Raw genomic sequence first — 20528 nt, forward strand, 5'->3', positions numbered from 1 at the left:
TAATATTATATACCTAATTTTATTAGAGGTACTCATATAGTAAGGTTTTTTGTTGTTGTTAGTAAGTTTTAGAAAACAAATTATATTGTTTATGATAAATATTTCTTAATTTAATGAAAAATTTGACAATTGTACAAAAAATGTTTGTTTAGGATTTGTGACAAATGTGTAAATTACTACTGAAGGAATTTATTTATTTTTAATAAAATAGTTATTTATTGTAAGAGTGTGTTAAAAAGCGTTTTATCCACGCAAGAATGTTTAACCGCGAGAACGTCAGTTCAAGCGGTTAATTTTCTTAAGTGGATAAAACGCGACTAACACACGACTGTAATATAACGTTTTATCTACAATCACAGGCCCAAATTATTCGAAACTTAATTAAAAATTAAACTGACATTTAAACGTCACGCCAAATGTGCTTTCGGTTAAACGTAGTTTAGTAAGCTCTTATGCGGGGCGCTAGTTACTAACAGTGGAATAAAGTTACTTTTATTCCACTAAAATAAAGTGGTACTTTATACGTGTCTAAAGTGTGGAATAAAGTCTCTTTATAGAGTGATTGTGGATAAAATAATTTATTTAAATCAAAATCAGAATTAAAAATTGTATCTATTTAACTAAACTGCAAAGTGACGGTATTATCAAAAATTTAGAGAAGGAAAAAAGATTGAAAGTAAAAAAAGTAAAGAGTTTAATCGAATCTCTTTCTTAAGAGTTAAAATCGTGTTTTTCTGAAGGATGAAAGATGCAAGAATTGTATTTGTTGGTAACGATAAAGATCTTTTTTCTCAAAAATTTAATTTAAAACGTTTATATTAAAAAAGAAGAACGAGTCTCGTTTTAAAAACCAGTCAAAAGTAAAATTTTTTCACTGAAGAAATGCTTACGAAATTACAATAACAAAAACTTAGTCTGGGTTTTGTTTTTGTAATATCGTTTCTATGGATCATAAATAAACTAATGAAACTATTTTTACTTTCAACTATTATTTCAAGCCTTTTCTGTGAAACTCTACCACTGGCGTTCAGTTTTCACCCAAAAAAATTGTATCCGTTAAATTACTATTTGGTGTTTCAGCTGAAATTCCATCAATTACGGTTAGCGGTGTCGAGGAGGATGAACCTGCAGCTGAAGGCAGTTCGGAAGAATGTATGGGCCCCCCGAGCATAGCAGGCACGTCTGCTGAAGGCACCCAGGAATCAAACCACCCAGAAGAGTCCGAAGGCTACGATGGTGTCACCTCCGAAGGTGAAAAACAACCTAGTACTGAAGAAGGAGAAGAAGAAGGGAGAGAAGCTGAAGCTTCTCCAAGTACAAATACCCGATCAAGGACAACACGTGCTGGAGGACCAACAGCACGACGATCTGGAAGACAATTAGCTTCTCGAGGTGTGTCCAGGTCTGGACCAACCCCGATTGTGTGGGGAGAACACAGACATAGCCCTCAACAACAACAACAACAACAACGACATCCAGGTGAGTATTTTATAAATTAAAAACGAGATTTTAATAACATGTTTCAATAGATGGACCAAGAGGAAGACCTAATTTACAGTCAAATTATTCTCCTAGAGCTTCAAGACGTCCTAGAGGGCGTGCCCAGCGTCCATATGGCAGATTTTAAGTTAATGTAATTATACTTAACACTACCATTCCAAGTAATACACGCGTTCAAAATTTACACATAGAGTGTAGATATTTTGTTTAAGTGTTTTTTTATATTTAGTTCGGTGTAAAAAGTGAATTAGGTAGGTCTTAAATGTAAATTCGTATACTGAGAACTTCTTGACTGACTGGAGAATTTTTTTATTCAGTTTTAACATTTCATTTTCAAGGAGTGTTAGTTTAAGTATTGTGTTATTTTGTTTACATTTACTTTAGATACAATCGTTTCAACATGAAATAAAAAGATGGGTACTGTGTTTTATTTAAAAAACGACATTCACATATCGGTTTTTCATCACTCGTCGCTACGCGGCTCGTTTCAGAAACACTAAATTGGCTATAAATACATCTAAGCTGTTAATCATTTTCGGTTTCATTGTCAAGTTATTAAAAAAAACAAAAATACATTAAGTAAATAAGATAGTGTTTCAGGAGACTTATCTAATCACAATAAAACGCTTTTGCTCCTCAATTATAAATATTTATTTACATAAATAATATAAAATAAATAAACTAATCTACATTGTAAGTACGAATATCACAATTGCACAAAAAGTCTGATGAAATGATTTTGGAATGTTTGTTTGAAATGAATGAATGATGAACTCTTAATGTTTTAATAATAAAGACCATAGAAGGTCCTTTTCAGTTTATAGTTTTTTAAATGTGTGAAGAATTGTCATGAATTTATTGTAATACTGATCAGAATATAAAATTAAGTATTCGGTGTTAGATAACCTTTCATCACATCTAGAATCCATTTGTCATGCAATGGAGAAATAATTGATGTGGAAGGGTGAAAGCCTAATCCAAAAATTTTTCGGAAATATTTTCTTCACTTTCTTTTTCCTTCATTATTTTCTTCTTCAATAATTTCCATTTCATTGGAAATAACCTTGTGTTATTTTGGAGTATCTGCAATATTCTGACACGAACATGATGTATGATTTCTTATTTCAAAAAAATATGGTTTATATTGTTTGTCGATTTTCACAAAAATTGTGGCATTAAGTATTTCCTCCTTAGCGGCCTTACAAACTTTGCCTTGACCACAACAGCCACTACCTCCATCGCATCTGAAAGCAAAAATGAAAATTAGTAAAAATCTAGGAGGATAATGTCCTGAGAAATAAATAATGCCCTACAGCACAATATTGATCAATAATTAAAGTAAGACATAAATAACTATTATTTACAAATCAGTTTCTATTTGTTAGTCGAGTATTATCGCAAGAGTTGGTAATATAAATAAAGCAAGTGATTCATTTCGGAACGTGTTTCAGGCATTAAACACTTTCCTGATATCACGGTTAACAATAAAAAATATTGAAAACAGTTTTTCAAATAAAAAAATTTAAATATAATTCATAAATAAAGCCGGTTCAGTTTTTGATTGAAAAAAGACGTCCAGAAATGCTTTTTTTAATCCACATTTTATGTATTCTATCTCATAATAATTTGTAAAAAATCTTGCTTATTTAGAAATTTTAACTAAAATCTTGTACATACAGCACCGAGTTGGTAAAGTCCATTATTTACTTTTAAATCTGAATTTAAAAAAAAATTATTTAATAATTTCCTATACTTATATTTTTTTTATTTTAAGAATTAAAGACTAATATAATAAGACTGTACCAAGTTACTGGGACACCCTAGACATCCTAAAAACCGCTTAGCCTATTTATAATCAAAATTGAAAATATTTGTTAAAAGTTAGGGTTCTTTGTTTAGAACCAATAACATTTTTCATAATACGCCAAATTGTGATTTTCAAGAAATAAAACTTTAGAACGAATTTTGGCACATATTTCATGCCAAAAAATATTTTTTATGTCAAGGTTACGAACTTTAATAGCACACAATTCAAAGAGTTAACCGTATCTAAAAATGAAAGTGTTTTACTCGTAGTTTTCTAACTTTTTATTTGTAGATGGTGATTATGTATATTTCAATCGAATTAACTCAAAAAAAAAATATTGTTTACATTCTTTTCTCCGTTACATTCAAGGCCATACGTTTGAAACCCTTTATCTTTGAAAACAAACATTTTTCAGCTAAGCTAAACGGAGATACTTTAGCTTCTTTTGACATCTTAAAAAAGCACCCTGAAAAGTTTATTTTCACACAATTTGGTCCAGATTGTTAAAACAACCAAACCGTGTATTTTCTTCAACCAAAGAGCATCTTGGCGGATGCGCCGGATAACACTAGTTTACAAATAATAACTTGTTTAATATACTTTTAGTCAAATTACAGTGTTTTTCTTTTGTCAATGTATTTCACTCTTTCTCAAAACTATTTCGTTTTGACATTAATACAGGGTGTTCCGTTTTTATTGTTACAAATTTAAACAGGTGCTAGGATCAATTCTAAGACAAAAGTTTTCTATAAAGATATATCGAAAAATGCTTGGTAAGAGAGCTAGACCCCCTGGAAGGGGGCTAATATGTTTCTGCTGATATTTCAGAAACCATTTAAGATAAAATTACAAAATTTGGTACAGATGATAACATTTATACACCTAAACGAATTCAAACATCAAATGTGGAAATTTTTAATCAGGGGCGTACGACACTGGGGGAGTTTAAGGTAAAAAAACACCTTATTTATTTTGGCTTTAGTTTCTCAGTACTTTCAGCAACAAAATCTTAAGTTCGATAGTTTATCACAGAAAAGTCTCTCTTATTGTTTTTGAATAAAATTAATTTAAAATTTATGTTACACACCAATACAACATTCAAATAAATCAGAATTTACAGAATAATAAAAGCAAGAAATTCATATTTTTTAATCAACCTCAACTAATTAACATTACATTACAGTAACAATAATAACATTAATTAAATGAATTTGCCTAAATCTAAAGGAGTTGTTCAAAGTGACCACCATTTTGGTCAATGCATAACTAAAGAAACTAAAGCCAAAATAGATAGGGTATTTTTTTACCCTAAACCCCACCAGTTTCGGACGCCCCTGATTAAAAATTTCAACATTTGATGTTTGAATTCGTTTAGGTGTGTAAAGGTTATCATCTGTACCAAATTTTGTAATTTTATCTTAAATGGTTTCTGAAATATTAGCAAAAACCTATTAGCCCCCTTTCAGGGGGTGTAGCTCCCTTACCAAGTATTTTTCGATATATGTTTATAGAAAACTTTTGTCTTAGAATTGAATATCCTATCACCTGTTTAAATTTGTAACAATAAAAACGGAACACTCTGAAATAGTTTTGAGTAATAGTGAAATACATTTGACAAAAGAGGAAAACCAAAAGCAAAACACTGTTAATTTTTGTATCACATCACAGTTTTTTGTTGCGAACTATAATAAAAATAAAATAAAAAATATATAAAATAATAAATATGTTAGGAAATTATTGTTGGACTGTTATAAAGGAAACTGATTCAGGAAATTATAAAAAACAAAGAAAAATATCTCATCTTAATTTGTTGTTTGGCGGTTTTTATATTTTAGTTGATTACATATTTCTTAAACATAACGTGGTGAACTTTTTAAATAGTTTTTTTTTGAACTCATTGCCTCAGAATCTATAAGAAATAATTTTTCAACGGGAAAAAAAATTGTGCATGAAATCATAACTTTTTTGCTTGAAGAAATTTACAAAAAAACATGCAAAAGGGATATTAAATAATGATGTCATTTTTTTACAATTTATTTCCACTTTTGGAATCCCTTTAACATCACAACCTTTAGTGAAGTTATCTTTTAACAAATATTTACCTCTACATTGCATGTGTTATACTTGATTTTTAGTATTTTGCCCGCTTATTTCTGATAGTATAGATAACAGAAACACTTCATTTGCATTTTTAAATCAATTGAGTGATATGATGCAATCCTTTTTGAATCACACTGTTAAGTATTTATTGTACATAAAACATGATAATGACAAGCAAGGTAAAATATTTATTTTACGTATAAATGAATAATATTTAATTTATTATTTTCACTTGTATATAGGGTGATTTTAAAGTATGTGCAAATATTTTAACAGGTGATAGTAGAAGTCAAAATAACTTGTTTGTCGAATAAATTTGAATAAAAATATGATCTCTGAGGTTAGCTGTTCAAAATCTGTTACATTATTTTTAAAAAAATGAGTTAAAACCAGCAAAAAGAGGCACAGAAAACAGTGGCCTTACATAAAAATATCATAGTAAAAATTTGCAAGCATTTTTTTATTGAATTTCATTACTTCAAATATCACCGACAATGTAAACTTTGTGAAAAAGTACTCAAATGGTAAGGTAATAAAGTTACCAAGAACATAGAAAAAAAGTTAAAAAAATTCTATCTATAAATATTTCGAAGTTAAGAGATTAAGAAAGTTAAGAAATGACTATAAAAAAAAACATATACATATAAGATCATCAGTATCAATAAACACATAAAAATGTCAAATGTCAAAAAGTGATTTCAAAATTTTTTGACAGAAATTTTTAAACATTTTTTCCATGTTCCTGATATCTTATTTTACTTGAATTTTTTTGCGAGTTTTAACACCCTATATTTTATTTTTTTGACAATTTTTCCCACCCTCTAAATCTCAGAAACTATAAACATTCGGATAAGACAAGTTATATGTTGTTTAGACTTTTTTGAGCTCTTCTATCACCTGCTAAATCTTCACATTTGCACTTATTTTTATTTAAATTACAGAATCGTCCTAAATTTTTGATGACAAAAACGAGTTTCACGTCAAACGGCTTTAAATAAATTTCCAGAATTCTAAGTAATTTTAACTTGTTTCCCATAAAACTGTCGTTAACCCAGGAAATTTCCTTCTAAAACTGACTGCAAACAGTAAAATAAAAAGCGAAAAAAAAGTAAAACAGCGCACCCAAGTTTTATACCAATATACAGGGTGTTCCCTCTAAACCTCACATTAGAAGTATTGGGAGTTCGAATAATTGTATTTATTTGAAAATTGGTGCATAGCCATAATCCATTAAGTCCTCCAAAATGAGAATATTTTCAAAATGGCGGCACTTCCGTTTATACCGGAAGTCAGTCTCAACTTTCTTATTTTTAATGGAAAGCTATAATTTTTACTGCGTTTTTGGATTAATCGGATTATTTTAAGAGACTTTTTATCAGCTTTCCCTATACCTAAATTTAGTCGTTTTTGAAATATTTGGAGTTTTTCAAAAATTGTTGGATCTGCACCTTGCACTTTAAAAATCGGTAACTCTGCCATTTCTTAAAATTTTGAATTCGTTTTTTGGCGTTTTAAAGAGAAAGCTTAGATCTTTGTTCAGGTATTTTCAAATTTTGAAAAAAAAAATAACAAACCCCAAAATTTTAAGGTTACTTTTGCAATGATTCAAATACCCATAACTCATTTTTTCAAATGAAATACCCCAATTTTTATTTTACTAAATGAAAGAGAATTTAATTCTGCATCAATCAATTAACATTCCCTATACCAAATTTAATAATTGTCAAGTTATGGTGACTTTTTGTTAAGACTGCGGAAAATCTATTACTACCCACACCCGTTTTTGCATAGTTTGCTATGGAAATCAAAAATTTCAAAATTGTTTCTCAATAAATGTCGACAGTGGATTATTATTTGACAAATAGTGCCAAAATATGGAGAATCAAAGCTACTCAAACTTAGATTTAATGAATTTATTTTGTATTTATGGAGAGTGTAAAAAAATATAATGATGTAGTTCATTAAACAAGTAAAAATAATAAATAATACTGGCTACTTGATAACTAGTATAACTAATGCGATCATTTGAATTGATAATTAGACTAGGCTTTATTAGGTATGAAAACAATGATTATCATAGTTAATTAAGTTAAAGAATCAAATAATAAGATTTTGAACGGTAATATTTAATTAGAATACATTTTTTCATTCATAAAGAAAAAAACCGCCTACTCTAATTATAGATTCAAATTAATTAATAATAATTAAGTGTGAGTAACTTTCATTTTCCCTATTTTGGCACTATTTGTCAAATAATAATTTACTGTTGATGTTTGTTTAGAGAAAATTTTCACATTTTTGATTTCCATAGCAAACTATGCGAAAACAGGTGTGGGTAGTAATAAATTTTCTGTAGTGTTAACAAAAAGAGAGAATGTTAGTACAGATCGATGCACAATTAAATTCTCTTCTATTTAGTAGAACAAAAATTCATTTGGAAAAATTGAGTTATGAGTATTTGAATTATTACAAAAGTAAACTTAAAATTTTGGGATATGTTATTTTTTTCAAAATTTGAAAACACCAGAAAAAGGATCTAAGCTTTCTCTTTCAAACCCCAAAAAAACGAATTCAAAAGTTTAAGAAATGGCAGAGTTACCGATTTTTTAATTGGAAGATGCAGATCCAAAAATTTTTGAAAAACTCCAAATATTTCAAAAACGGCTAAATTTAGGTATAGGGAAAGCTGATGAAAACTCCCTTAAAATAACCCGATTAATCCAAAAACACACTAAAAAATATCCCTTCCCATTTAAAATAAGAAAGTTGAGACCGACTTCCGGCATAACCGGAAGTGCCGCCATCTTGAAAATATTTTCATTTAGGAGGACTTAATGGATTATGGATATGTACCAATTTTCAAATAAACATGATTATTCGAACTCCCAATACTTTTAATCTGGGGTTTAGACAGAACATCCTGTATGACAAAAAAACGACGCTTATTTGGAGACCTTCATAATTCATAAAACGCAAACACATACCGGTTTAAGTTTTTCAGGCTAAGCGTTATTTTTTTGTAATATTACTTGATGAAATATGTGATGCAAATTAAAAAAAATCTTACCATTATTTAATATAGTGTCAAATAACTAATGAATGAAAGGTTTGGCTATTTTGCTTTTGCAAAATAATAATAATAAGAAAAAGTTAAATCACCCCTCACCTGTGAAAAACAGCCATGTGGGGTGCTGTATCCTGGGGAATTTTAACTTCTTGTGCTAGAATAACGGCCCTTGGTTGAGGAATTTTACACGTTAACGCGACACAAGTAGGAGTATGTACTAAATCCACAAATCTGTGTAAACTGGCTCCTTTAACGGCAAAAATAACAGTAAAAAGCACTAATTGTCTAAGCAAAACGTAGCACATATTTAATTCTGCCGAACGAAATTTTGGCGTCGACTTGTAAATGCCACCGATTTTTTTCTTTATTTTTAGTGACACTTGTGGATTATCGCAGTGTACAATTTTAGATCGTCTGCCACTAGAACTTCGTCTGTTAATACATTTTATCAACGTGTGCTGGCTTAGGACTCCTTGGAGGCTTGCCGTACTTTCTTTATATCACCTCTAAATTATGACGTCAGACATTATTCATACTTTGGTTTTGCAAAATTACAAGTGATTTTTTCTCTATTAATTAAAATATACAAATATACAGTCATCTTACTTACTTACGATAATTAACAGTCAGTAAACAACTATTATTATTAATGCTTTAAAAAAAAATTCAACGACTATTTTTATCGTAAAATCTCGTGCACCTATAATAATAAATTTATCGATAAACAGAGACACAACCCAGACTGGAGACAATAATGCAAATATATTTGACTGTTATCAGACCTTGACTTATCAACTGAAAATAAATGGATAAACAGATTTTTTCCTTATTCGATGAAACTGCTAATTCTTACGGAAAAGTGTCAGTGACTGAGTTTCATGAAATAAAAAAATCATTACTACCAACATTTATTATACAAGACGATAAAATTGAAATTTATGTTTGAGAGTAATTTACTTTACTCAGCTGACGCCTCGACGCTAATATGCTCGAAAAGATAATGAAAATTTTATCGTCGTGTACAATATAAAATTTTATTCAATCCTCACTAATTTTGTAGTCAATTTGGTCGATATTTATAAATGTCAAAGTAAAATTCAACAATGAAATCTAATGTCGAAGAGTAGATAAAATTCACTTTTAACATAGAGGATGAGTTTGAGTGTAAATCGGACTCTTTATTTGACCAAAGAGTGGATTTTTAAACCACGAGGTGGAATAAAGCGTCCGATTTACACTCAAACGAGTGGAATACAATATTTTATTCTTCGAGTTAGAGTCAACAAGGGTTAAACTTGCTTTAAATCTGTTAAAAATAATTAGACGTTTTGTATTGAGAAATGCCAAACAGTTGTCAAAACTTCCTCACACGGGAGAAAAACCGTAAATTTTGACAGTGTCGAAGAATAAAATCTTTTTGTAATTTTTTTTTAAATCTTTTTATTTTAAATCTTTTTATTTATTTTATTTATGTAATGTTTTACAACTTTATAGCTCATTTTCATTGGAAGGAATTGTAAACTTTTTTATTGTGCTACAGATCCTGGTAACATTTTGTATACAAAAAATTGATGCTAAATTTTTATCTCTTTATTATATTTTTTCTGACTTTTGATTCATTTTAACTCATTTTTTTTTAAACTAATAAACTTTAAGTAGCTGACTCAGAGATCATATTTGTTTTTTTCTTGTTCATGTTTAATTTCAATTTATTGGGTGACTAAAACCCTCTATACAGGGTGCGCCATATAAGATAAGATACCAGAAACATAGAAAAAATGTTAACAAAATTTTATTTATTCTTATTTTCTCTTATCCTTTATTCCTGTTGGAAAAATAATTTTCCAAGTTTTTTTGCTACAGGTTATTAGAAGAGGAAACAAGGAAGCTGTATCCTAAATTGTAACTCTGTTCAATGTTATTTGTGGCTTTTATTGGCAAAATTTTTGTCCTTTTACTAAATAATTGTAAAAAAACATATACAAGATCATCAGTATCATTAAATAGATATAAAAAAAAATGTCAAATGTCAAAAAATAAATATCAAAATTTTTGGCGCACTCTGTATATCTCAGAAATTGCAAACATTCAGATAAGGCAAGTTGAGTTATTTTGACTTTTTTTAGACTTGTACTATAACCTTTTCAAATTTCAGCACCACTATAAAAGTCACCCTGTATATTAAAAAATAAATAAATAAAGCTGTTTTTTTCTTTTCCAATAAAAGATGAAAATTTAAAGAGAAGATATATTTGCAATTTTGTAATTTGTTACCAAAAATAAGTAAAATAATTATTATGTCACCAGTTCGCCAATTTGACAGAAAAAAATATGGTAAGGATGGGGTGTTTAGGACGTTGGGATGCTTGTGTAATCTGTTCCTTGATTTATTTATATATTTTGCTGCTTATTCGAAATTCATTCGTTACCCAATAATAACTGGTTGCATAATGATGATTTATTTACAAAACGACAATATTTTGATTTATTTATTTATTTACGAATTTCCGAGAAAATTGACAATGTTGTACAAATTTTTGGAATTTAATCAAAATTTCTTGGAAGTATTTGAATTGTTAAAATGATATTGGATTGTTATGAATAACTAGAATTTTTCTGAAATTACTGGAATTCTTTTTGGAATTATCGGAAATAATTTCTTCTGAAAATTATGACGAATGAGTTATTCGAACTTATCACTTATTTACCAGGGCAAATCGAAAAGAAATCTACAGGGCTATAAAACAAAATCTTTTATTTGGTACTCAATGTTAAAGAGTTCTTTTATCAACTAATTTCAGTAGATAAAGTAGTCGTCTAGTGAAATAAAGTAAGTTTTATCTACTGTTTATATTCTTTATTTTGTACAAGAAATTCTGGTAGGTGAGAAACTCATTGTACGCAAAGTATAATATCCGATGTGATGAATAAGTGCAAATACGGATAAAATTTCGAAAGTATTATCATTAAGTTGTGTTAATTAATACGGGATGTTCGCGAGAAGTCGTATCAGTCGTTAACTTGAGATTTTAACAATTTGTTCAAAAGCAAATAGACTATTGCAACCGTTGTAGTTTTTGTTTTTTCAGCGATAGCTGATAAGTGATAACTGATAACTAAGTGATGAAGCACTCATCAACATCATAGCGACTATACAGAGTGCGCCAGAATTTGCGCCTCAGAGAAAAATGTCATGTAACGTAAAAAAAATTCTATCTATTAAAATTTCGAAGTTATAGAGTTTAAATTTTGCACTTTGGCTCTTTTAACTATACAGGGTGCGCCAGAACTCGCGCGCCAGAGAAAAATTTCAAGTAAGATAAGATACCAGGAACATGGAAAAAATGTTTAAAAAATTCTGTCAAAAAATTTTGACATTTGACATTTTTTTGTGTCTACTTAATGATACTAATGATCTTGTATATATTTTTTTACAATTATTTATTAAAGGTACAAAAAATTTGCCAATAAAAGCTACAAATAGTATTAAACAGAGTTACAATTTAGGACACAGCTTTCTTGTTTATTTCTTGTTTCCTCTTCAATAACCCAAAATTTAAACTCTCATAACATTGAAATTTTTATAGATAAAATTTTTATAACATTTTTTCCATGTTGCTGGTATCTTACCTTCAATGGCATTTTTCTTTGGGGCGCGAGTTCTGGCGCATCCTGTAGATACATTATGCTACTCATAATTCACATTTATCACAAGTCTGTCATAACAAATATAAATTTTGTAAGTAGAAAATGATCGTAGATAAAATGTCGTATTCTATTTGCATATAATGAACATTATTCCACTCAGGTGATTAAAAAACTCGTATACGACTCGTTTTTTAAAAAATAGCCATTATTATATGCTCGTTGAATAATATAAGTACTATTATTTCTATGTAATTTAAGGTGTTGCAATGTCATAAAGACAAACCTGTCAATAACTGTAATTTTTTCTTAACATTAAAATAATATTTTGGTAAGATCAAGGCTTAACATCCTAGCCAATAACATTATTTGTCACAAATGAAAAAAATGACAGTGGTTTTTTAAATTAAAAAAATGTGAGGGGTGTTTTTTAAGTTCTTAAAAATTATTATCCGTTTACAACATACATATCACCGTCAACTATAACGCCAAATTTAAATAAACACCCGTTATACAAAGTGCGCCAGAACTCGCGCCTCAAAGAAAAATGCCCATATACAGTAGGAAACCAGGAACATGAAAAAAAATTTATCGATAAAAATTTCGAAGTAGTGCACTTTGACTCTATTTATTTCTGTTGGAAAAATAATTTTCCAAGTTTTTTTTACTACAGGCTATTATAAGAGGAAATAAGGAAGCTCTATCCCAAATTGTAACTCTGTTCAATGTTATTTGTGGCTTTTATTGGCAAATTTTTTGTACTTTTACCAAATAATTGTAAAAAAACAAAACATCAGTATTCAAATAGACTTTAAAAAATGTCAAATGTCAAAAAATAAAGGTCAAAATTTTTTGACAGATAGAATTTCTTAAACATTTTTCCATATTCCTGGTAACTTATCTTATAGTAAAATCGTTTTCATAAGACCTACTAAAAATTTTATGACACATTATAAGGGATTAACCAAACAATGGCTTGAATTTGTAACCTTCCATAAATGGTACGTTCCTTTGCAAGTGTTGTTACTAAGCTATTATTAAAAAAAAACTATTAAAACATTTCAAGTATTTTAGACAAAAAGAAAGTAAGTAATCCGGCCCTGTTAAAAACTGACCTGTTTCAGGCTCCGGGTGGGTTCCACTAATTTATGATTTGTTTACTCTTAACAATACCGCATTTAACTAAAAAGTAATAAAATTTTTAGTAGGTCTTAGGAAAACGATTTTACTTTACTTAAATTTTTTCTCTGGGGCGCGAATTCTGGCGCACCTGTATTTGTTGGTCTTCTACTGTGTTCTGTGCTAGATATTAGATTTATTCAGTACATTTTAATAAGACACAAACCTAATTTTTCTGAATTGTTTAGTTCAAATGATGTAATTTTGTCTACTTTTTGGAAAAAAACAAACCACAAGAAATTTCTTATGTATTTTTACTAACAATTTATAAAGCGTGGGAGTTTTAACTTTTCGACAACTACGGATGAATCAAGAGGGTTCAAGATTTTGTTACCGGTATGTCGTGTTACTCATACGTAGCCACTGAATGCCATTGAGTTGGGTAACGTAATGAACACAATTTTAAAATATTTGCTTAAATGACTCAACTTAAGGACCAACCATCAATGTGTGGTTTTGGTCTGTGGTATTTTTTTCTATACATGAAATAATTTGAAGATATCTTGTAATTATATCCTGTTTTAAATGTGTAAATTAATCAAAAACAGTTTATAAATTTATCCCCTTATTTGTAAAAATACAATTTTTTTCCTAGTTCAGTGATGAAAAAAATATGGATCTTATTAAAAAATAATGGACGGTTATTTCTGTAAACCTTTCAGAATTCACAATAAAGTCTCTTGGAAAGAATAATAATTTGGAAAATCAATAAATAGATAGATATGAACATATAGAGTGATTCAAAAGGCTCGGATCATTTTTTGGGTGGTGGTATTCAACTGAGTTAAAAGTTCTCATGACAAAAACTGTTTGAGACTTTTGTCGCGAGATATACAGGATGCGGCAGAACTCGCGCCCCAGAGAAAAATTTCAAGTAAGATAAGATACCAGGAACATGGAAAAATTAATTTTTTGAGATTTGACATTTTACTTTGTCTATTTAATGATACTGATGATTTTGTGTGTTTTTTTTTACAATTATTTAGTAAAGGTACAAAAATTTTGCCAGTTAAAGGTACAAATAATTATTTCCTTATTTCCTCTTCTAATAGCGTGTAGCAAAAAAACTTGGAAAATAATTTTTCCAACAAAAAATATGGATAAATAGAGTCAAAGAGCAAAATTTAAACTGTCATACCTTACAAATTTTTATAGATAGAATTTTTTCCTGGTATCGTACCTTACATGGCACATTTCCTCTGGGGCGCGAGTTCTGGCGCACTGTGTACAATCGATTTTCAGGACAGAAAATTAATTAATTAATTTTCAAAACTGACATTTTTTTAATAACAAGGTAAAACGCTGTAGTCAGATAAACTTTACTCTTTGTTTTCTTCTTCAAACTATACCATGAGTTTTTTTTTATATTGCTCAACATAGCCTTAAGTTTGGCATTTTTCTCTGGAGCTCGAGTTCTGGCGCACCCTGTAGCTCTTCAAAGGTTAGTTCTTTGGCCTTTTGGTATTTCAGATTATGTATTCTTGGAGGCAATATTAAACAGTCTCTGTTAAAAAAATCACGCTTTTTTGTCTCATGGTGTTCAAAACATTTAACAAATTAAGAAAATTCAACAATAAATGAAATCCAACAACATTGGAAACAAAAGAGCTAAAATGCCTACTTGGTAGCATGGAAATTGATAGTTTTTGTTTTTCCCAAAAAAAAAACAGCTTGAAAAAATCTGCAGTCAATTTTATACTTAGCTATTACCATTCGAGAATTGATCTGACACTTTTGAATCACCCTGTATTAGGAAAATGTACTGCCTCTGTCCCAAATTATGGCTAACATTTTTTAATAAAAACACAAAATGTATACCATAATTTGGCACAGAGGTCGTAATTGTTTAAGCATTCCGATTCTTTTAGAAACTTTTTAATTTCTAATGCAGATAGGAATTTGCAATTTTTTCACAACCCAAATCGACCAGTCTGAGTTCAGCTAAATTATTTTCAAAATGGGTGAACTTCCGGAACTAGGAGAAATTGGCGCCAACTTTGAAATTTTAAATGGTAACCACTTATTTTTTTGTATTTTTGAATTCTTCTCTTCAAACTGAGTAAAATGCACCTTGTTGTTAGTACTTATCTGTCATAGTTTTTGACATTTTTGTCAAAATTTTCATTTGCAGAGGTTCATTCAAAACATCACCGCTCTTGAACCCTTTGTGATAAGTGAATAATTTTTTTTGCATTCGATAACCAAAGGTTCGAAGATTTTTTCATAATTTTCAAAATTGTCAACTCTCAAATTTCAAGGCTGGTTTGATTTTTTTTTAATGGTGATTAAAAACAGCTATAACTCAGTTTTTTCAAATGAAGTGATTCTATTTTGCATCAGTTTGTAGAAGGACTTTTATCAACATGTCCTATATCCATCTCTTTCAGTTTTTGAAATAATCACGAAAAACGTGTTTTATTTTTATAGTTAATCACGTAAAAGGCCCTAAAAGAATCAGCCTGAATATAAATATTTAATTAAAATCAAAGTATTCTTAGTTGGTGAAAACAGCAATTCTACTTCTATGAATTTATTTTTTCATGCATTACATTTAACAATGATTCATATTCTAATACAGAACTATTAAAGTTGTTATAAATTGGTCCAGAGATCACAGTTTGCATAACATGTGTGACATCGACACCTAATCCCCTTACCACCATTTATGACGTCAGAAATAGTGAAACACTTCCTGTGACGTATCATAATTCTTATTGGAATATTGCTTCTGTTTTATTAATACACGTCACCAGTAATAAAATTAAGTTATTTATAGTTATAGTAGTATTCTAGCATCTAGTTTCTGGAGATTTCCCCCAATGTTATTTTAATATATCACAATCACGAATTGTGGTCTATGTAAACTCATATTTGTGGTTAAATTTTGTTTATAAAACTCCATAAATGGATAAAATAGTAAAGTTACGTAAGATTTGTTTTGTTAAATTGTCAAAAAAATGCAATACAGAGAAAAATTTCATTGTAAGATAAACGACATGAACAAATTAAAAAAAATTCTCTGATTTGACATTTTTTTATGTCTATTTAGTGATTCTGATGATCTTGTTTGTTTTTTTATAATTATTTAGTAAAGGTACAAAAATTTTGACAATAAAAACCACAAATAACATTCAACAGAGTTACAATTTAGGATACAGCTTCCTCCTTGTTTCTTCTTCTAATAGCCTGTAGCAAAAAAACTTGGAAAATTTCACAAGAAATAAATAAGTCAAAGTGCAAAATTTAAACTCTCATAACTTTGAAATTTTTGCAAATAGAATTTTTTTAACATATTTTCTATGTTCCTGGTATCTTACCTTACATGGCATTTTTCTCTGGCGCACTGTATAGGTACAATCTATTTTCAGGACAGAAAATTAGTTTCAAAACTGAAATTTTTTTAATAATAAAAGACGCTGTAGTCAGATAAACTTTACTCTTTGTTTTCTCTTCAAACTATACTATGAGTTTTTTTATATTGCTGAACATAGCCCTAAGTTTAATTTCAAAAAAAATTCAAGAAAAAAACATGTCAATCCATTGGTATCATTCAATGATAGTCTAATTAGTAGCGTATCTAAAATTTAAGAGTAACGAAATAAAAAGTTGCTTTATTTAATGAAGGTGATGAAAAGAAAATAAAAAATTACAGACATATATGTCATTAAATACTTCACAGTAAGGAATAAAATTATAGCAAACATTTTGCTGAAAACCATAATTTAAAAAAATAAAACCAGGTATTTTGCTTTTTCTTATTTTCCCAAATTTTGAATTTTTTTGAAAATGCTACGATAGAAAATTAGTGTACAAAGGACATGGAAGGACAAAGGAATGAAATAATATGATGTCGCAGGTTTTTTAGAAAAAAATTTAATTTTCCACAACTTTGTCCTTATCTTTAACCATTTTCAAAAAATGTCAAAAAATATGAGACAAAGTAAAATTTTCTGATTGTTTATCATTTTCTTGTTCTTATTGTTTTCTGTATCTTTTCCATAATTTTATATCGAAGATGCGCTCTGTCTGCCTGTGATTTTTGTATTCGTCTTCATTTAAATATAGTTATTTTCGTTTTTGTTTATTTTAAACTACAGACAGGTTGCAATGGATCGACATGTTTTTTTTAAATCAAACATAGGGCTGTGTACTTATATTGTATTTTTAATAATAATAAAAAAACTCAGTGTAGTCTATACTGCTCTTGATTTATTATGATTTATTATTTATTCGACATTTTCCATATTTTCCAACAAATGTCAAATAACATTATTAATTTTTGAACCTAATTACATGTTATTGTGTTCACCATTATAGTAAAAAAAGTGTAAAAATAGCTTTTTGATATGTCTTCATTGTAACTTAACTAACCTTTTTTTGGTGTCAAAAGATTTCACCGTTAAAACCATAATATTCAAAACTGGTACAAATCTACTTAAAGCAATTTTCAATTATCCGAAAAAAAATTTGTTCAAAATATTGAAAGATTTTGATTATTTTGGGACTAAATAATTGTCATTCACATACCAATTCGAAAAAATATCCAAATAAGAAAATTTCATTTATAATGTCCAAACTATGTTCGCCATCCAACGTAGAAATTCGTCGTATTCTTTATCATATAATCTTTTGGACTCCTTAGGTAAGTTTTCAGTTTCTTTGGGAATTTCTTGTTGGTTCCTGTACTGAAACATTTTGGATATATTTTTTTTAATTTCCAGTTTTCTAAGATAAGTTATTACTTCTCGATATTTTAAATTCTTTACTCTTATCAGGGCTTTCATTTAATAAGGTTAAATTATTGGAGAAAGTAAGGCATAAAATGTTGTATGTAACATGGGCATTATTTGATGTCGCAAAAACATCCAATAATGCTCTTGGTACATCAAGGTTTTTAGCCCCAGAAAAAAATGCCATATACAAACACTCTACGGTTTTTTTAAACATTTGCCTTCAGAAAATAATAATGAATAAAAATTAAAGTGCTATAAAAAATGTGATCGTGTCTTAAAAATTAAATTTAATCGGGTCGTTGCACATATTTTTTATTGCATATTCTGAATCTTTTTTAAAAAATAATTGACCCATGTTTTCGTTTTTTTTGAAATCTTAATTTTTAGTACAAAAAAAATATATCAAAAAATTTATTTCTACCCCAAACTTAATAATCGAAATTAAGGTATTTCATACTCTTCCAAGTTAATTTTATTAATGGATAAAAAGACAAAAACTCCCAAGGATGCAACGACTCTATTATTTGTTTTTTTTGAGTTTTGCGATTTTGTTTTCGAAATGGCAACTTATATGATTTTTTTTCGATAATAGGTAATTGAACAAAGTGTAGATGGTTGCCCTTAAATCATAGCCTTTATATAAAAAAACGTTTTAAAGTGGGTTGTTGCCATTTGAAAAAATTAAAAATTTTGCAAAACTCAAAAACAAAAAATTTCAAAAAATGCTATATTTCAGAGAAACGTGACATTTTTATAATACTTTCATAATTAATCAAAAATTAAAAAAAAATGAGCAAAAAACGTTCAGTTTCATACTTTTTGTTCACACTGTACAGGGTGTTCCATTGAAAACGAGCCACCTCGATTATCTCAGAAACTAAAAAGACTTTGCAAAAACGCCGAAAGAGGTCAATTTTGTTTCCGAGGGGGACATTTTTTGACGTAATTTTTAAAGCACTCCTAGTAACCCCCACGCACCCCAACTTTAAAAAATTAAAAGGCATTACCCTACTTGTGGCCCATCAAATGAAAGCTATTTTAACAAGCTTTTCAAAACTTTTTACCAAAATTAAATCAGACCATCCATTCATGAGATACAGGGTGTTCTAATAAAAACCAACTAGAAAGAATTTGCAAAAAAAACGAAACAGGTTAATTTTGGTGAACAACCTGTATGTGTGTTTGAAAACGGTAAAAATGTCTGGCACATTTAAAACTATAAGATCTTGCAGACTGTTTCTAATTAGTGCGTATGTACTATACTATGTAAGTACTAATGAATAAAGTAAAGAAGAGGCCGCTATAATACATAAAAAAAATGTTCGCAAAACACAAACCCTTTTTTGTGTTTTTAACAATTGCGTTATTTTTTTATTAAAAGGTCAATGTCTGACAGTTCCTGAAAAATATCAATAGTTTTTTTACACACACATTCACTCACAAGTTTTTGAACTTTTAGTCTCAGTTTCAGCTTATTTTTATACTATTTTTGTCTTTTTTTAAAGTTTTAAGTTGTTACAACTTATTTAAAGAATAACAATTTGTTCCTGATTCATTGTGCTTAAAAATAACAAAATTCCAAGAAAAGTGTGTAAATCCAATAACTTATTTATTTAACAAATCTAAACAGTAAGCTGTTGTAATCAGAAACAGGTTCAGATTATGACGATTATAATTGTGTAGAGACATTAGAATTTCCTAGTTGTGGGTTTTACATATTTAAATTTTGCGCCTAAATTAAATGTGATTACATAATTTTGCACATTATAACGTTATTATTAGTCAAATTTGCAAATTAATTAGTGATTAAATCCTGACCTACCGCAAGTAGGTACGTACCTATACGCGGGAGAAAATTGTAACATGGTCTTCCCCAATGCTGTTAGTCATCATCATGGGTCGCGAACTCTATATATTGAAAAAATCCTTCTTAGCTTTCATTCACACTCAGATATTTAACAGTAGAACTTCATCAAAATCAATTTCGGAATGAATTCTTTTACTATTTTCAAAAACTTATTCAGTATTACAATTATAATAAGTGTTGTGCGTGTCAATAGTGGTACTTCACATGAAAAAGCAGTTATGTTAGGAAAACATTTTGCCGCCGTTGAGAAGTTCAAGTGCAAGGACCCACAGCCTAGAGCAATTGCTATTTCGGAACTTTTAAACGAGAGCATAATTAACGAAGCAACTTGGGTGAGTGTTGCACACAAATAAATTTGTTGTTTTATTAGCCAATTTATGTTTAACAATTTTTGTCACCATTTCCTGGATTAGTTTCTACAAATTTATTTTATTAAAAATAATGATGGTGAAAATAATCAAAAGGAATTTTACATACAGGGTGAACAATCATCTGCGTTCATAAAATAGTAATTAATAAAAATTGAAGGTGATCTTGTTTTGAAAATGAAATTGTGTTTTATTTTTGGGTTTGCAATTTTAAAAAAACTTGAATTTTTTTTTAATTAAAATTGAAAAAAATGATAGTAGT

At 28.8% G+C, this 20528-nt stretch overlaps 3 protein-coding genes across 4 annotated transcripts in view; 2 read left to right on the top strand and 1 right to left on the bottom strand.

Annotated features, from left to right (window-relative positions):
• Nucleotides 1-1916, top strand: part of LOC123007843 (nucleoprotein TPR) — a 21026-nt gene extending 19110 nt beyond the window's left edge. For both annotated transcript variants that reach the window (XM_044404525.1, XM_044403718.1), the window contains 2 exons: nt 1081-1479; nt 1530-1916. In XM_044404525.1, the coding sequence (XP_044260460.1) occupies nt 1081-1479; nt 1530-1627 (497 nt within the window). In that variant the 3' untranslated portion in view covers nt 1628-1916. The remainder of the gene's footprint in view (nt 1-1080; nt 1480-1529) is intronic.
• A 225-nt stretch (nt 1917-2141) lies between these two features.
• Nucleotides 2142-8931, bottom strand: LOC123005381. The gene is made up of 2 exons (XM_044399108.1): nt 8574-8931; nt 2142-2744 (listed from the first exon to the last, which is right to left on the bottom strand). The coding sequence occupies exons 1-2, from the start codon at nt 8777-8779 to the stop codon at nt 2570-2572; spliced, it is 381 nt and encodes a 126-aa protein (XP_044255043.1). The 5' UTR covers nt 8780-8931; the 3' UTR covers nt 2142-2569.
• Nucleotides 8932-19993: 11062 nt separating this feature from the next.
• The window catches only part of LOC123006065, a 2238-nt gene continuing 1703 nt past the window's right edge, over nt 19994-20528 (top strand). The window contains exon 1 of the mRNA XM_044400224.1: nt 19994-20230. Within this exon, the coding sequence (XP_044256159.1) occupies nt 20021-20230 (210 nt within the window). The 5' untranslated portion in view covers nt 19994-20020. The remainder of the gene's footprint in view (nt 20231-20528) is intronic.

This window comes from Tribolium madens, unplaced genomic scaffold, assembly GCF_015345945.1.
Source record: "Tribolium madens isolate multiple individuals breed KSU strain unplaced genomic scaffold, Tmad_KSU_1.1 Scaffold_11;HRSCAF=98;Tcas5.2_LG3b, whole genome shotgun sequence".
Lineage (NCBI taxonomy): Eukaryota > Metazoa > Arthropoda > Insecta > Coleoptera > Tenebrionidae > Tribolium > Tribolium madens.